This window comes from Alligator sinensis, unplaced genomic scaffold (assembly GCF_000455745.1).
Source record: "Alligator sinensis unplaced genomic scaffold, ASM45574v1 scaffold366_1, whole genome shotgun sequence".
Lineage (NCBI taxonomy): Eukaryota > Metazoa > Chordata > Crocodylia > Alligatoridae > Alligator > Alligator sinensis.
This window is the reverse complement of record NW_005841851.1, coordinates 5,043,340-5,061,213: the sequence shown is the minus strand read 5'-3', so window position 1 is coordinate 5,061,213 and position 17,874 is coordinate 5,043,340. Positions and strand designations below refer to the sequence as shown.

Sequence of the window (17,874 nt, the reverse complement as noted above, 5' to 3'; positions counted from 1 at the left end):
AGAAAGCTCCTTGTGGCGGGAAATAATTTAGCAGTGCCGAAGCGCGCGCACACAAAATCACACCCTTGGGTTGTGACAGTTATGAGGGAACTTTCCTTAGGAAAATCTTCTCCAGCCACAATCCAAATGAGAGGGACCTAGTGTAGGAAAGGCCAGAGCCCGGTGGTCAGGAAGTCACTTGCGATGTCAGAGGCTGAAGCCAAATCCTAGCTCTGCCCAAGTCAGACCAGCACCTCGAAGCTAGGTGCCTCCTACATGACTACCCCAACCGCCAGGCTACTGTCAGTCAGCCTCAACCCTCCTCTCTTCCTGTTCCTCTTCTGTGTGTGTGTGTGTGTGTGTGAGTGGGGGGTGGCGCTTCCTAATGTACACGTTTGAAATCTTTTGAGATTCGGAGAGATGGAAAACTTGCTTCTGACCCACCTTCTACTGTAACTGAAGTGCTCGGACACATCATACGCAAACAGAAGCAGAGGTTGAGTGCAGCAGGTAAACTCCACTTACCTTCCTACCCCTGCCTGACATGCTCAAAGACCTGTAAAATGCAACTTGAAAGAAAACCCAAACTTTGCAAGATGTAGCTGGGAGACAGAGGAAGATTTCATTCTCTCCAGGTTGAAAACAGGAGGGAAAGAAGAGATGCAGCTTTGAAGCAGAAGCTGCTCAACATTTTCCTGCAGATTATTGTTACAAATTCATGACAAATAATTGGGCACAAAAGGTAGTAAATGATGGAGGATGGCTGGTGTTGCAGAACTTAGGGAATTTTTCTAGTTTGGGGACTGTCAACAGGACAGTCACTCTAAAGAGCAGCTTCATTTAAAATAGGACAGGGTGCAGTGTACCAGGACCAGTCCTTCTAGGTTACTGGAGCTCCCCAGAGAAAGGCTGAAGTAGGTTGTAGGGTGTACACCTAGAAAGAAGTGAAAGGGCAAAGTGGGTGCCGTAAGAGAGACTGGGAATTTGACCATGGCAAAAATGGCAGGTACTTATGGCCAGAGATGTCAGGATTATGGGGGCAAGGAGAAAGGGGAATAAAAATGAAAGCAGCTCAGGAGACAGAGACTCAGTTAAACCAATAGTGCAACAATGCTCCAGGCACTGCACTCCCAGCAGAGCAAGAGCATTTTGCTAGAAGTGAACAGGAAGAGTTAAACCAAGTTTGTTTCTGCGCTGTGCGGGGAAGGGAGGGGCGGAGGGCAATTCCAATTTGTCACGTGCTACCCAACAGATAAAGTCGCATGAGGTGTACCACCTGCTTACAGATTTTAACCCTACTTTCCCCCTTTTTCACTGAGAAGCAGCAATCCTTTAAAAGCCACATACGCCCAAAGCAGGAGATGCCACAAGGCCCATCTGTTTGCTTAGGAGACAGCAGCACTCACAAGGACTCTGCTGACAGCACGATCTCCTCCCGTCTCCCTTCGCTGTTCTTCTTCAGGATCACTCGGAACAAGTGGCCGTTCCACGGGCTACGGGCCGTGCCTCCAGCCCCTGGCTTGCCCGGGGGCGAGGAGGGTGGGTCAGGGCTTTCAATCTTCTCCACCACGACCTGATCCAGCTTGGCATAGTCCATCACAGTGTAGCTCTCTTCACTGCGGTTGACAAAGCACAGCAGAGTTAGCGTCTCACAGCACAGCTCGCTCATACACAGAAGCCTCGGCTCTGAAAGAAACTTCCCTCAGCTTTAGGACACCTGGGATGCTCAGCTGTTGGTCTATCAGGCCCGTTCTTCATGAATTTTGGCTCCCACAACCCCCCAAGACAAAGCAGCTCGGCACAACTGTGCGGCTGACTCAGATGTGCTGCTCCTGTCATTATGGATATGCAAAGTCCTGAAGAGCAAGTCCAGCACACATGAGCAGATAAACAACACCCCTGCAATGCTGACTACTGGCTGGCTGCAGTTCAGCCCCTAAGCAAGCCACAGATCAGACAGGAGGCTTGTCCCAGGGTTGGGAAACTCTGATGGGGCTCAGGAGACTGGATTTTACTTCTGTCTTGGTCATTGATCAGCTTTAACTTTGGGAAGCTCCTTTCTCTGCCTCTCTTTCCCCTCCCACCTTGCTCTATTTTGTTGCGGGTGCCACTGCTTTGCTGCAGCCCACCATGGCACAGACACATGGGGTTAACTGCATCTTCTGTTACATGACAGCATATCCACAACTGCCTGGTTTGACTCCAGCTTTTGGTCTCACTGATACTTGGGGCAGCCTGCACAAAATTAGTCCACTATGCAACCACCCGCTGCAGCCAGCATGTAAAGGGTGTTCTTGGAGAGCAGTTCGCCCAGGTTATAAGCAGCCACGAGCATGGAGGAGGGTTAAGCTGATTTCAGCAATGGGAAAACCGAACATGCATTTTTCAGGTCTCTAGCTGATACATCTGTCCGAGGAGGAGCATGGGGAGATAAAAGGAAAACTGGCCTCAGCACATACATTCCTCTGCTGCAGAACACTGCTGGCTGGAAGCGTGCAAAAGGAAACATGGTCTATATGAACCCGGAGGAAATTACTAAGTCAGAAGAGCAGGCTCATTACCCAAAGTGACCCTATGGATCCCACTATATGGCTGGGGCAGGGCCTTCACCTTTCACTTATGATAACTGTCTGGCTGGACCTTTCTCCGTGACTTGTCTTTCTGGAGTGGTCAATTGCTCAAGCCTCTTTATGTCTGCAAAAGATTTAGCTATGTATTGCCTGGGAATTTTGCAAGCTTCAAGCCCACGTGATCCTTAATGAACTGCAAGAGGCATGGAACAGACAGCTCTCCACCCAATAATTCTTATTCCCTGGCCTCAGCACGTGCACATTTGCAGTTAGTTGGGAACAGAAGGTCACTTCATTGGCTCTCTGCACAGAGCAGCAGACTGCGCTATGGCAGGCAATTCCCATGGCAATCTAATCCTTAGCATCCCACGGCAAACAGCGAGAGGACTCCAAATGGAAACAGGCCATTCCCAAAAGCGGCCCCTCAACACCAAGAAGGCTGTTGAGAAGGAATGAAAGAAGTTTCCAGAATGTGGGGAATTTAATCAATCAGAGCTCGGTGCCAATCTGAATGGGAATATCTGTGACTGAGAGGAAACCATAGAAACAAATGACAGTACACAATGTTTAAGCAGTAACTTAGGAAAAAAGCACGTGTTCCAGTGAGAGACAAATGGTACCAAGGACCAGACAGATGGAAGGGGACTTGCATCAGGGAGAACTTTGCAAGGTTCGATGCTGGCACCCAACTCGCCTTGCACTGTGCTGCCTCTGGCAGGGCAAGTAGTGTTTTGCGGGAGGGTCAGGAAAAGAAAGCTCTGTTTTTCCATCTTTGCTGATATTGCAAGCTCTGTGGAGTAGGGAATATCTTCATCTTGTGTCTGTACTGTCTAGCACTAGGAACTCCTGGATGACCTGAGTTATCCCCATGTTGTATACATTGAAAACAAAGCAGGGTGTGCATAGATGCAGCAGTTATAGTGGTATCAGATGAGACTAGTATAAGCTGTCCCAATGCAATTGTGATGCCTGCGTATGTGTGAACTGAACTGTTCTAACTTCTACCCTGAATGACCAGGGCTAAAGTTACAATAGTTTCACTCTGCTTATGCAGCTCTAGAACATGTAGACAATAACACGTATACCAGAGTAGCTGATGTGTGCTGCTAATCAACTCCCTCACCCCTGTTATAACACTGAGCCTACATTTTTCCAGTCTCCCCTTTGTGTTTGGACAGGTAAGTTTTCATTCCCAGCCTTCAGGCTGGAGTCATGCTTCTGTTCTGAATTCCAGAGACCGAGCCTACTACTGTCTCCCTTCCCTTTCACTCTTGCTGCTGCACACATTGCTGAGGCCTGGTGGGCGTGGGGAAGGGCCAAATGAAATTCTCTCAGCTTCACCCCTGGGGCAATGCTGTACAGGCCAGTTCCACAGCTCTGGTTTCTGCACTTCGTGCCAATGCCTCCAAATGAAGAGTCAGTAGTTCTCTGCAACCAGGCCACAGAGATGCGGGGTCCACAAGGTTCTGTCCACGGATCAAATATTTACATGTCCAGCTAATAGGAAAGGTGGAGTTTCACAGCTGTAGGTCAAGCAGGGTCTTGCTCACGAGGCCATGGAGCCTGATGGTTTATTTGTGTTTCCCGGAACTGCTGCTGTCAGGGCCAGCTAGCGGGGAATGACTAATTTTGCAATTTTTTTGTTCAAAACAAAACTACATCCCAACAAAACCCTGGGGAGAGGAGCTAGCCTGGCTGCCTGGAAGGAGGAAAGCCACTTGTTAACCAAGCAAAAGAACACACTTGCCCCCCACCTCACCCCCAAACTATGATGTGCTAACCAGCTCCAGGCCTGGCCTGGGGAACCATCTCTCCATATGCAAGGGAACTGCCCTGTTTCTGCCAGAGACTAACCATCGCACTCCCTCCAAGAGTGCTGAGAGGGAGACGGTCTGGTTTGGATTTTTTGCCTTGGCAGACATCAGCCATTGTGTGTGCAGGCTCCTGCGGATGCACAAATAAGCTAAATCACAGGAACTGGAGCCCTGAATGAAATGGGTTAAAGTCACAATGCTTGGCTACACCTGTGTCATGACAGAAATGTGGGGGCACAGTTACACTGTGACAGCTTATACTGGTACTCTGACTGTAATGTTTGTCTATACCTTCACTCCCTAACAAACTCATAACGGCTCAAGACTGAGGACCAAGATGCAAACACTTCAAACTGCCATTTTTTCAGCTTACCTGATCTGCTAGGATCCCAGCTTTGCAAAGCCAGATGTATTGATTGGAAGGTAAAGTTGCCATCAGGTAACACACCCTTGCACTACTGGGCAAGCTACTGCAGAAGTCATGGCTGAGAAACTGATACAGACACAAATTCACAGGGTAACATGAGCTGACCTCAGAACCCTCTTTACCTCTTCTTCTTGGTTATGATCAGGACATCGTTGAACAGGAAGAGGTAGCAGTTGACCCGGCCTTTGCGGAAGATCCCAACTTCCTCTCCATGGAACAGGGCAAGCTCCCCTCTCTTCAGCAACCACCGGGAGGCAGAAATCAGTGGGAATGGCTGCAAAGAGACCAGAAGGGTCACTTCAAATCAATGCTCACGTGCTGACAAAAAGACCGAAACTGCAGCTTTCTAAAAGAAGAAAAAGTCTGGCATGACGCCCAAAGGTCCAGTTTTGCCTGTGAAAGGATCACTAACAAGTGATGCTCAGACCTGATACTTCAAAGTGTCCGTCACCTAGCAGCTCCTGCAGACACAATGCCCTGGAGTGAAGGATGGGGCCAGGATCTGGACTTCTGAAAATGTGCCCTCTTGTATGGAAGTAGTGGAGCAAGAGATAACCATGTTCACTACAGGACACCATCCCAGCTCACACACAGGGCCACCAGCAGCACTTCCCTTGCTCCTCCCAAAGGAAAGGAAGGAATAATAGGAAAATCCCTTGAGGTGGCAGCCACTCAGTGTGAGTACTCCTACCCTCTGGGTCCCATTTCCCAGCCAATGACAGTCATGGTGCACACAGCTGACTGCTAGCCACGCAGCTTTCTTGTAGAGAAACGGTTCGCACAAGTGAAAGAGTTCCCATCCTGAACTACAGCACCAATAAGATCCTAAAACTAGGGACAGATTTACCGTGGGAGTTTGGTGTCCATTTGCTTGGGCATTTCAGCAATCCCAGCAGGCACCTCTCTGCTTTGGGAAGTGCCCCAATACCTGTGTGTACTCAGTCCTAGAAGGGCCGTCTTCACTGTGAAGCAGGCCAGGCTGAGCCTTGGGGTACTTCCAGCTCACAGGGCTCCTCACCTTGATCTTCCCGAACTCCAGCTGTGTCTGCAGGGTGTACATCTGCTCAGTCCGTTCCATGGTATGGGCTCCTTCATTGCAGCTCTTAACCAGCTGTAAGCAGACAGTTAGAAAGCATGAGCTGCAGCTCCCAGGCTTGCACTCTACATCAGATGCAGTTGTGGCCAGAAAGCATCAGACCTGGTGGACAGCCTGGAGTTCTCCAAAGCCATCGAGTTCATGTGTTGGTTTTGTCACCATGGTGTTAAAGAACTCCAGCCCATCCGCCGTGTTTGATGCTGGGATCTGATGTGGATCCTGCTGCATTCAAGATACACAACAGATTTAACCCAGGGTCTGGAAAAGGAATTGGTTTGCACCTCATGCCATTGTACACAACTGATCACCTACAGTGCAGCTGAGGAGCCATGGCGATGTGAACTGAGCTAGTGCATCTGAGGCAAAACATACCGGAAAGGAAAGAGCAACTTGCATCCATCTATTTTCCTTTTCTGTCCTGGGATCTGCCTATTGGCAACTCAAAGTGTTGTACTACCCCAGTGCAAAGCACCTATCATCCACTACTGGATGTGCATAGATGATTCAGTGCCTCACCTTACTGATGGCTCTCAGGGCTTGGGTGGCAGTTTCGTACGTCGTGCTGTATGGGTTGGTTTTCTGGCAGACAGTCTAAAAGGTAGAGAGAGAACAGTACTGAAAGGGTCCTTACAGCAGACAGGGCAATGTCACATTGCAAATGCTTTGCTGGGAGCACCTGGAACCAATACCTCAAGACCAGGAACACAGGACGCATGCAGCATTGAGGGTCTTGGATGCACAACTAGGAAGAGCAATCAATTTGCTATTGGAGGCCTCTTTTTCATTTGGCATTTCAATAGACACCATATACTTGCCCCTTTAGGACCAAAGAGGAGGAAGAGACACTTGTGCATTCACATCCCTGGGCAGGTAGTAACAGTTTAGGACAAAGTAAACCTCACCCTTCCTTCCATCCATGGACTTTGCTGGGTTGGCGAGTCACTGAATGGGACTGAACAGCTGGCAAGGGCCTCTCAAATGCTGCTGTCTTGGAAATGTTAGGCTTCACTTCCTGGTGCATTTTGCTGCTAGCTCAGGCACAGCTCATGGCTGTCCCCTACACTGCCCAGAGATCACTGCCCTGTTCTTTTTCTGGTACTCAGCAGAACCTCTTGGTTACACAGACAGTTTCTAGACAAAATCTTTTGCTCCATCCTCCCATGTGTGTAAGGATGGGGCATGAAAAAGCAAAGCAGGAGCCAAAAGGAGAGAGACAGCCATAGGGGTCTGAGGTGCTGTACACCCCCCAGCGTCATTTCATGGCAGACAAAACAGCTGGTGGCTATGTCTGGGAATTCAAGGGAGCAGGGAATGGAGCCAACCAGCTTGGGGTTTGAGTTCAAGTTCAGGACAAAGGCTCAAGTACAAGACAGGAAAACCTGACCTCCTGCTGCTTTAACCGGCAGCCCAAGAATGCAGGTAGCAAACCCCAAGGGCTCTGCTGTCCTAGATGACAGAAGGGGCAGCAAACAGTTCCTCTCTTCTTAGATACTCTTTGAAACGCACATGGGAATGCCACTAGCCAGCTCTGACTTACCTCCATCAACAAGGGAAGGCGTGTTACTCTCTGCATGGGAAGGATGAGGAAGGAGATCATGGGCAGACCACCACATTCTGGTTTCCTTTCAATCTGTTTCAACGCCTCTTTAAATGCATGATTTGTGGCTCTGAAACAATATAAGAATCCACCATTAGGACCTGTGCTCGGACTATAGAGACCTTCCAGGAAGAGAGTCTCTGCCATGTTCCCAGATCAAATAGGCTGCAGGGTTTCAAGGAGCTGGTTATAGCACACAGAGCCTTAGTCACATTTAGGGCACATGTTTGGCTTAGAGGAGGCCAAGATTAGATTTCCTCTAAGCTTAAGGAAACAGGTATAATAGACAGTTCTGGTTCTCCTCAAATACATCTGAATGGGTGGCAGGACCATGGTACAAGCCAGGAAAAAGTCACTTTGAAAAACAGATGACTCATAGAGGTGCCCTGAGGACTGCTGCTCCACCTCTGTGAGCCTCCTGATCAAAGAAGAGACAAAGTTGCATCACAGCATTTTCCCCTCTAGATTTCAAACATTTGTGGTTTGTGGCACCCTCCTCACACTCACCTATATCCCACCCCACACAAACTGAGCAATGCTAAACAATCTAGGGATCCCCAACCAGCAGTGGGTATCACAGTCATCTGCCTTCCATTGGAGCATCTTGCACTGAAATCTGGAGAGGACAAATGGCTTCCTTGAGGAAGAGGAGGCATTTGAGCTACAGGAGAATCAGATGTGTGCAAATACATGCCAACTGCACTATAACTGCAGTAGGTCGGCACCTCCGTAGCTCAGTCTGAGGACTCTGGACTGGTGGAAGAATTGCAGCTGCAGGCCTTCAATGGGACTCACAGCAGCTTCTGTAGCGTCCTCTGCTGGTAGACCTCATTGGAGCAGTAGATGACGTAGGGGTGGAAGTGCTGCAGTGCATGCTTTTCCATGATGTCACTGATTTCAGAGATCAGGATGTGTTCCTGGTACCGTTTCTCTAGGTCCTCAAAAAAACTGCCAAGGAAAAAACATCGGAAGGTGTTGAGCTGGAAGAGTTACCTGGTGGGCCTGCATCCAGAGGTGCTCTCTCACCCAGTTCCCTTAGAGGCCTCCCACAGAGGTTTGTGTTCCTCCCTGGATTCATATCCCCACTGCAGATTGCAGAAGCTTTCCATTCAATGCACTCCCCTACTACTCAGGGACTGGAGCACCCCCTGCTAGGGGCCTCAGCCTTTTTCAGAGTGCACCACCTCTTGCTCAAAGCTCAGCTCCCAAATGCAACCAGCTGATGCTACAACATCTGGTGCAGAAACCAAGAATCAACTGCAGGGCAGTGAGACGAGTAGCAAGCTTTCTCTGGGACTGGCCTCTGTTTCCAGCTTCTGACAACTGCAACTGACCTCTAGCCTAGCGCAGACCCTAGCAGGGGCATGGCAATGGGGGGGAATGCCTTATTGTATCACAGCTATTCAGGGGAAGCTCCCCATGTATCTACCCGACCATTGCCACACCAGATCTATTATTCTGGAGCCTAGAGACACTCTGGCATGATGCCCCTGCATCAGGAGCTAAGCTGGGAAGAACTAGTCTGCAGTAGTCCACTGCTGTCCATTTCCCTGCAGAGACAAAGTGCTAATTCTGTCAAGCTAGGGTAAGTCTGCCTTGTGGTTCGAGGGTAGCTTAAAATCCCACCCACCTGCCCACTGGCTAGCAGAAAAGCCACTCTCCTGGTGGCATGCATGGATGTGGATGCTTCCATGTGACCAGGCTCCCAGCAAGTTGCTAGAGCAACTTGGGTGTGAAGTTTGCACAGCCCAGTGTCTAAGGTCCAACCCTGCTCTCACGTTATCAGAGAGCTGCCTCTGGCTCATGGCCCAGCCTCACTGCAGGATTTCCTCATTCACCTCTGCACCCTGGGCTGTCTCCAAAGCTCAGCCAGAGTGTGGTTGAGAACAGAAACTGAATCTTCCCTCGGCAGGAACCCCAGAAGCAACTCCTATCACAGAGAGCCACCAGGAACCTTGAGGCAACAGCAGGCCAGCTGCTCTGATCCTCCCTACCACATTGGTGCAGCTCCTGGCAAACACATGCAGCCACCACCCAAGGCAAACACAGCCCGCAACCGCGAGAGACTGCGCAGGGGCCTCAATCAAAGAGCAAACAGATGGGGAGGAAGGTGCAGTAAGCCAAGGGGCAACTCTCCCTTCTTTCCTGCTCGGCAACTGTCCCTAGCATCTAGCTCTTCCTCGCAGCCTCTCCCCCACACCCACGCCTACAGTCACCGAGAAAGGAAGCTTCCCAGGGAGGAATTCAGAGCCTCTGGCCCAGTGGAGAAGGGCAATCCCAGGACATCGTGCCATGGGACAGCTGACAGCACAGTGCTCCAAAGGCCTTTCCAGCAATCAACAAGGAAGGGGACCAATGACGCAGAACAAAAGTGCTGAAAATGGACACAAACCATAAGCCCACACAGCACAAACCAGCTCAGCATGACCCTGTGGCCTGGCATGACCATACCCCACACCCCAAACACACCTTGACTGCCTTTGCAGAGTCCAGAAAGGGGCACTTAGGTCACAAGTGAGAGGTGAAATGAGGAGCTTAAACATCAGCATTTGAAATTACCCTGCAGGAATAACTCACGGTCCTAAATTAGACCTCACTTTGGAGGAGCAATATTTAAAAGACAAAGAGAAAGGTCCAGGGAAAATTATCTGTGTATACCAAGCAAGCTCCTCAGAATGAACCCCATGGGACCAGGAGGGAAGCTGGTTAAGAGAGGGCACTCCCTGTAATAGGGCTGGCTGGTCATTTTGCTGCACCAGAATAATGAAAAGCGTTGGTTCATGCCCTTAGGGTTGTTGAAAGCAGGGGTTTGTTGCCAACAGGCCTTGTTATGCTGAAGCCGCTCTGCATTACTTAAGCTTCAGTAGGCAAACAGGCCCCCAGCCACAATGTCTGGAGTTCCCCCTATCCACTTGCAAATTGTGAGCTCAGGAACCATTTGAGCCATGCCACATACCCATGACTTCCTCCAGCTCCTGGCAGGCACAAACCTGCACCTGAGGCTAACGGTTGATAACTGGGATGTGATTCCCTGCTGGGTGTATTCATGTCCTCTCTGGCAGGGGGAGGTCTGTCTGATCACACTTGAGTGTGTTAGTTCAGATCTCTGGAGACCTAGGAGCTCTCTCACTGCCAGGGGCACTGCAAGGAAGGGAGGCTTTGCAGCAGGCCAGAAAAGAGAGAGCCCCAAGCCAAGAGTCCCAGTGGCACGCATCATGTTCAAAATGGTCAGTACTGGCTCCACAGGGAGAAGACCACCAGCAAAAGGCTCCTGAGCAGCTCTTGGAAAAGGCCAGGCTCCAGCTGATGGGGTGATGGATTTTCTTCTTCCCTGCTGGACGAATTCTGGGATTGCAATGGCCAGCCTAAAGTGCAGCTGGGGGCAGCTCAGCACCCCCATTCTCAGTGGGATAGGGGCATAGGAGCTAGCCACCCAGCATGGCACTGGGAGAGCTAGGCAAGGAGGGGGACAAAACAGCATTTGACCAACTCAAGCCTTCTCCAGGTCCTATGTGGTGACAGAAAGGACCTGCTGCGAGGGCACCTACTAGCAGGGCTGTTATTTGAACTGCCTACTGCTCAGGAATCCAAAACACCCACACGATAAATTATTGTAATGTCACTTGCCTTTAAACCTGCCCCAAATCACCCCTGAAATCAGCAGACCAACTCCACTCCACTGTGGGGGAACCCAAAGCTACGTGGCCAGCGACAGTGCTGGGGTCAGAACTGGGATGCTGCTCAGCCTGCCCCCATCCCACAGCTACCAGGCTCAGTGATCTGCTCCAGGAGCTTTCCTGTCTGCTTCCTGCTGCAACGCTGTCCTCCTCTCTGACCGCCACATGCCCCAGCCCTGCCCTCCTGCAAAGCGCTGCCAGTCAGACAGCAGAGCCATTGGCTCTTTGAGGCAGCAAGCCCAGAGAACACCCTCCAAGACCGGGGGTGGCTTTCTTTATGCTTCTCACCGGCCCACTTTGCTAACAGCCGCCACGCTCTGGGTTCAGCACTCAGCCAAAGTTTACTTCCCTCCCGAGCAGCAAAGCCTGGGCTTGCACTGCTGGTCTGAGGTGCAGCAGTTTCTTTTTCAGCTTTTCTCATTTGCAAGCTAAAGAACACCACTCAGGGCAAGCCAGGGCCTGCTGGGAAGGTTCATGGTGACCTCTGCTCCTCCATGGTGCAAGTGGAGTCATGTCAGAGCATGACCTGGGATATACCGGGGAGGTGATGACAAGACCCACCCATGCCCGCTCCAAAGGGCTGAAGCGATGGAGGGAGGAGACTCCTGGCACAACAGGACTTTTGAAAGGCATGTGAACAGGAATGAGGAGGAAGGCAGGGTAAATCAAGACCAGGTTTACCAGCAGTGCTTTCCAGCTCAGTCCAAGGACTGAGCCAGATTGCCTAGCACAGGAGAGCAGCAGCACCACAAGGCCTTGTGAATGCTCCCCCCCACCTGCTCAGTGAAGGTTACACTCTTCAGCCCAGAGCAGGTCTCCCCAGTCTGTATCCTGATGGGAACACTGGTGGCACCAGAGTAAGCACAGACTGTGGTAGCCATATGCCAATGTGCTCAGGCGGCCCCTGTGCCTTCATACTATTTGGGCAAGCAGGAAGAAGGATACACAGCAGAGTTGATAGGAACCTCTGACACTCGCCCCAAAGGGCTGCTGCTGTTTGCCCAGATGCCTCCCACAGCTGTCCTTTCCACAAGCAATCAGGGATTTCTTTGAAGCAGAGAGGATCCCTTACCAGGAGAACACCTCACCCAGGGACAGACAGGGTCCGCCAGCTCACACCTTGTATATGATCCAAAAAAGAAGGGACAGATCTGGTGCAGGAGCTAGTGAGACATGTCCTCTGATCTATGCTATACAGGAGCTCAGATCACATGCCTAGGGTTGGTTCCCCTTCAGATCAGCCCTGGGGAGCCCTGACTAGCCCCCTTCTCCCCCACCAGGATTACCTCTTGCTGATGTTCAGAATATCCCCAATGTTGGAGAAGAGGTGGTGGTGCTGGGTCTGTGTCATTGTCTCCTTCAGCTCCTCAGACCTCATAAAGTGGCAAACCAGGATGCTGAGGCTGCGCATGTATGAATACTCAGAGGTGATGATCTCGAAGATGGCCTGCAGGGCAGGGCAGCACAGACAAAAGGCACGTAAGGTCCAAAACATCTCAGCCACAAGTTGTGTGCAGACAAAGTGAGCTAAGACAGCCTGCCATGCGTGGCCCCTCTATGCACGCTGAAGTGAAGGGAGTTGGGATTCCCAGCTCTTCCTTGCCAGAGGAGTCTCTGAGCCATTCGCCTCCATGCAGGATAAGTTAAATCCTCAAGGCAACCTGTCCCTATCTCAGGACTTTTCTTTAGCCAGTGCAAGGTTAGCTGCTGACTCCAGTCCTATTCCTTTATGCCAAGCACCCACAGTACAAGTAAAACCATCCCATGCCACTTGCACGTTGCCTAGCCCACTACTTTGTCTCAGCCTATGAGACAGAGGGTGCTACCCGGGTGTTCCTGTTGGTACTGAGGCAGCTGCAAGCTTGCCATGGCACCATGGCAGGAAAGTCATAGTCACTGGTGTTTCAAATGCAGCACCTGTCCCCAGTGATCAGCTCACTGACTCACCCACTGGTACAGACAGCACCCCTGAGAACCTCTTTCTAAGCCCAGGTCCCAACCAACTGCTATCCCAGGGGCCCCGCTTTACCTCCTGCCTTTTGCGCTCTGCAGGGCTTATTTTGTCGAGGATGTCCATTTCCTGCACCTGAGTGACAGAGAACAGTCACGATGAGCACAAACAACTGCACTTTACCCAACACCAGGCTCCTCACTTGCAACCAGCACTGTCTGAGGCTTCCTACAGGGACTCCCTGGCCCATGGTGTCTGGTGATGCAGGAGCCAACATGTCAGACCAGATGCCCAGCCTGCCAGCCTACTTCCTGGATGGGGTCAGGCAGCCAAGGAAAGTGGCCCAACCATGGAGAATAACTGCAGCCCAAGCCCTAGGGTCCCGGGGTCCCATGCTCCAAGCCACAAGCGAGTCATTCTTAGTTATAGCTATGGATGAAAATCCATAGCTATTTTCTATCATTGCAGCCGTGATGACCAAAAGGTTGTCTAGAGGATGCTGGCAATGAGACATCAGGAAAGAAACAAATAGGAATCCATGGCATTGGGAAGTGAAGTCCTTTCTCTATGGTCTTGTGAGGCCTGTGACCGATCTAATTACCCCTATGCAGGGTGTTAAAAGCTTTACAATTCACGTGAGTGCAAGCAGCTACCTACATTGCAGCAGGTAGCTGTTCATCTTCCTCTCTGGACTCAGTGGGAATCACACCAGCTCAAACCCAGCTTTCACGCAAATGCAAACAGCACTAGTCAAACCCTGCTAATCCCATGAGAGGGCAACAACCAGCGAGAACATCCCGAAGAGCTCCAAGAGAGAAGAGACCTTCACCTCCCACACATTCCCCCCCCGCAGCAACTAAGCCAACAGCTTGGTTATATATTATTAATACACTGCCCTGAATAAGTCCCTGCTATCTGAGCACTTCCTGTCTCCATGTCCAGGACAGTTAGTCCCAGCCCCCTATACTCAGTGCTGTGACCTGCAGGAGATTTTAAGACCAGGGGAGAAAAAATTCAGAAGCCAACCAACAGACAAAGAAACGGGCTTGGTTGGAGCATTAGAGGCATGCTTGCTGTCTTTCCACAGAGCTGGAAGGCTCAACTTCACAACAAAGTAGAACAAATGCACAAGTGAGATAAGACACCCAAAACACCCCTTCCCAGACCTCCTGCTGGCTGCCACGGGCCCAGGGCACCTGCTGCTTACCTCAGGTAGCTGGCTCCAAGTCATCTGGGCAGGTCGATAGCTCTTCACCACAATGGCAGCATCAGGAGTGGGTTGCTCCTCTGGGGTGGGTTCCTCTTCAAGCAAGTCATCGTCTGACTCATGAGGGATGGAGTTCAACCCTCGCTCACGGATCTCCTGGTACAGCCGGGGGTCTGGGGACAGTGGATGAGGCAGGGAATGACAAACGGACTGTGAGAAATCCTCATTCCCCCTGAAGCCCACTGCCCTCCCCCAGGCCTGTTGAAGAGGGAGGGGAGGCTGAAGAGTTGGGGCTCCTGCTGCGCTCCCAAGCCCCTTGCATTTGATAGCCTTTGCAATGCCCCCAGGGCAAGACTCTGCTTAGGCAGAGCAGGATCCATGGTTGGGCATGGAGGTGCATGGAGGTGCACTGGTGACACATCAGTGCTGAATGTGACATGGTCAGACCAGGGGCCCTGCCAGTGAAGCTGTGCCCTCAGGGCTCTATAGGGAGGGAACAAAATGGGAAGTGTTTACACTGGAGACACTGTACAGGCCTAGCAGCTCCACTGAACAGACCTGGTGGGAAGCCTCAGAATCAGGCTCAGTCGTGTTGGATCGAGTCTGCTTTGATCAAACAGAAGCTTGTTGCTGCATCAGACCGCACCTTGCCTCTAGCCATTATTACCCATCGACAAAGCATCCCACATGGCCTGCAGACCCTTCCACCCTCCACACACCTGTTGGCCCCCTGGCTGGTAGGAAGCACCTGGAAATTGCTCTGACCCAACACCCAGGGTGGAACTGCCGCTGAGGCGGCAGCGGAGCATCAGTCAAAGAACGCGTCTAAGGCTTTTATTATCCAGGATAAGCAGAACCACTCACCATCCTTGAAGGAGCCTCCGTGCCTCTGCATCCGTCTCTTCCCAAAGGTTTTCTGCAGGACAGAGACACAGTGAGTGCAAGACACAGGATGGCAGACAAGGGGCCTCGGCCCTCCCCTTGGTGGCTTGCTGCTTCCTTTGTCCTCAGTCCTTATCCCCATCAGGCCAGCTCCTGACCAACAAGCCCCGACGTGAGGGTACTCAGGGCCAAAGGGTCAAGCAAGCAGTGGCTGAGCAGCAAATTGCCCCTGCCCTGAATACTTCACACCTCCCCAGCCCCAACCAACACAGGGCATGGGGAAAGGCCAGACACAGGGACAGAGTCAACTCCACGACAGCAAGCGGTACAGAATGAACGGCCACAGTGGAGGCAAAGGGAAGGGATGGGATGGAGGGGGTCAGGCCAGGGAGATGAGTGTGAGGGGCAAGGGTGAAGTGATTTTACAATTATGAAAATGAGTAAAAATGAACACCAACCATTCCTCCTTGAGCTTTAATGGAAAAAGAATTCAAGACAAAAGATATACATACTTGTGTACAGACCTTGGCTTTCTTGAGGCTTGTATTAGCCTCTAGTTACCTTATTTGTGGTCAGAACAGCCTTAAAATTATTCCAATGTTTATTTTTTCACTGAGACTCACCTTCCTCTTGCTCTTATCCTATTGCAGGGGTGGGCAAAATGCAGCCTGCTGGCCAGATCTAGTTTCATAGATTTCATAGACATCAGGGCTGGAAGGGACCTCGGAAGATCATCGAGTCCAGCCCCCCGCCCAAAGGGCAGGAAGTCAGCTGGGGTCATAGGATCCCAGCAAGATAAGCATCCAGTTTCATCTTGAAGGTGTTCAATGAAGGCGCTTGAACCACCTCCGGTGGCAGGCTGTTCCAGACCTTGGGGGCTCGGACAGTAAAGAAGTTCTTCCTTATGTCCAGCCTGAAACGATCTTGAAGTAGTTTGTGACCATTCGACCTCGTCATCCCTTGGGGCGCTCTGGTGAACAAACGTTCCCCCAGATGCTGGTGGTCACCCCTGATAAACTTGTAGGTGGCCATCAGATCACCCCTGAGCCTGCGCTTTTTCAGGCTAAAGAGCCCCAGGGCTCTCAGCCTGTCATCGTAGGGTCTGCTTCCCTGACCTCTGATCATGCGCGTGGCTCTCCTCTGGACTCTCTCAAGCTTCTCCACATCCTTTTTGAATTGCGGAGCCCAAAACTGGACACAGTACTCCAGCTGCGGCCTCACTCAGGCCGAGTACAGGGGGAGAATGACGTCCCGGGATTTGCTTGAGAAGCATCTATGGATGCAAGCCAGCGTTTTGGTCGCTTTACTAGCCGCCGCATCGCATTGCAAGCTCATGTTCATCTTGTGGTCAATGATGACCCCCAAGTCTCTTTCTTCCACAGTGCTAGCCAACATAGCACTGCCGAGCCTATAAGGATGCTGCGGGTTTTTTTTCCCCAGGTGGAGAACCTTGCATTTATCAGCGTTGAACACCATCAGATTCTCGTCCGCTCGCTTGCTGAGCCTGTCCAGGTCAGCCTGGATAACCTGCCAAGAGATTTTACAGAGCCCTTGGCAGATCCCTTGGCTCCACCCAACCCAGGCGTGGGAGGCAGCCCGAGCCACGATGCATGCGGCCAGTCCCACCACCCCGGGCATGCAGAAGGGCCGGGGCAGTGCGACGGCCAGACTCGTCTTTGCACCTCCCCTAGCAGCAGCTCCTTCAGGCTCCTTCAGGTAGCTCCTTCGCTACCACCACTGGACCCAGCCCCACTGCCTGGGCACCTCAGCCATTTTGCCCTGAACCCACCGCTGGTGGTGCTGGAAAGAGCAGGTGGGGTCTCGATGGAGACCATCCTGGGACCCCTACGTGCAGTGCGCGCTTGGTCGGGCGGATGGGATGGGGCTGCAGATGGGCAGGGAGTAGCCTCTGGGAGCAGAACGGGCAGGTGGGGCCAGGACTGGGGGGCAGTGGCAGCATGGGGCCATGCTGGGAGCAGATCACGGCTCTGCCCTGCCTGCTCACAGACCCATCTCATCCACCCCGCCAAGCGCACCCTGCCCACAGGGGTCCCAGACCAGCCTTCATGAAGAACCCACCTGCCCACTCCATCCAGTGCCCCTGGATTGGTATAGTAATCAACCACTCAGGGAGTTTTGATGAGCTTTTGCAGGCTGGGCGGGGGGAGGCGGGGGGAGTTCCGACCCAGACAGGTAAGACAAGTGGGGGGGGGTGCAGGGGGCTGACCCAGCCTGCAACAGCTCATCAAAACTCCCTAAGTGGCCCTCCAGCCCAAATAATTGCCCACCCCTGTGGGCAATTAGCGCATGTATGAGTCACATCTGTACATAGCCTGTGTTAAAGCCATTTCAGTCATTTCTGGAATAGCTCCACTCATCACCCCTCGGGCACCGCGGCCCCCCCCCGCTCTGGCACCTCAGAGACGGCCACCCAGACGGAGCCCCTGGTTCCGGGCTCCACCCAGACGGAGCCCCTGTCTCTCTGCTGTGGGGACTGCCTGTCCCTTTTTCAGGCTCTGGGGCCTGGGAGCATGGTGACCTCCCCTTGTGGGGTCTGCTCCCTTTTGGGGTCTCTGGCGCGCCAGCTGGAGGAGCTCCAGGCCACAGTCCAGAGACTGCGTGCCATCAGGGACTGCGAGCAGGAGATAGACTCCTACTGCCAGGCCCTTCTCCC

At 52.0% G+C, this 17,874-nt stretch overlaps 1 protein-coding gene across 4 annotated transcripts in view; it reads right to left on the bottom strand.

The window, feature by feature from the left end:
• ARHGEF16 (Rho guanine nucleotide exchange factor 16) overlaps positions 1-17,874 on the bottom strand; it is a 37,192-nt gene that overhangs the window by 4,804 nt on the left and 14,514 nt on the right. For all 4 annotated transcript variants that reach the window (XR_003095667.1, XM_025212093.1, XM_025212078.1 and 1 more), the window contains 10 exons: positions 15,183-15,234; positions 14,319-14,491; positions 13,190-13,246; positions 12,447-12,607; positions 8,279-8,431; positions 7,424-7,553; positions 6,403-6,477; positions 5,809-5,901; positions 4,913-5,064; positions 1,386-1,595 (listed from right to left, as the gene is read on the bottom strand). Coding sequence is in view for 3 of the 4 variants with exons in the window: in XM_025212093.1 (XP_025067878.1) it covers positions 1,386-1,595; positions 4,913-5,064; positions 5,809-5,901; positions 6,403-6,477; positions 7,424-7,553; positions 8,279-8,431; positions 12,447-12,607; positions 13,190-13,246; positions 14,319-14,491; positions 15,183-15,234 (1,256 nt within the window). In the remaining variant the exon portion in view is untranslated. The remainder of the gene's footprint in view (positions 1-1,385; positions 1,596-4,912; positions 5,065-5,808; positions 5,902-6,402; positions 6,478-7,423; positions 7,554-8,278; positions 8,432-12,446; positions 12,608-13,189; positions 13,247-14,318; positions 14,492-15,182; positions 15,235-17,874) is intronic.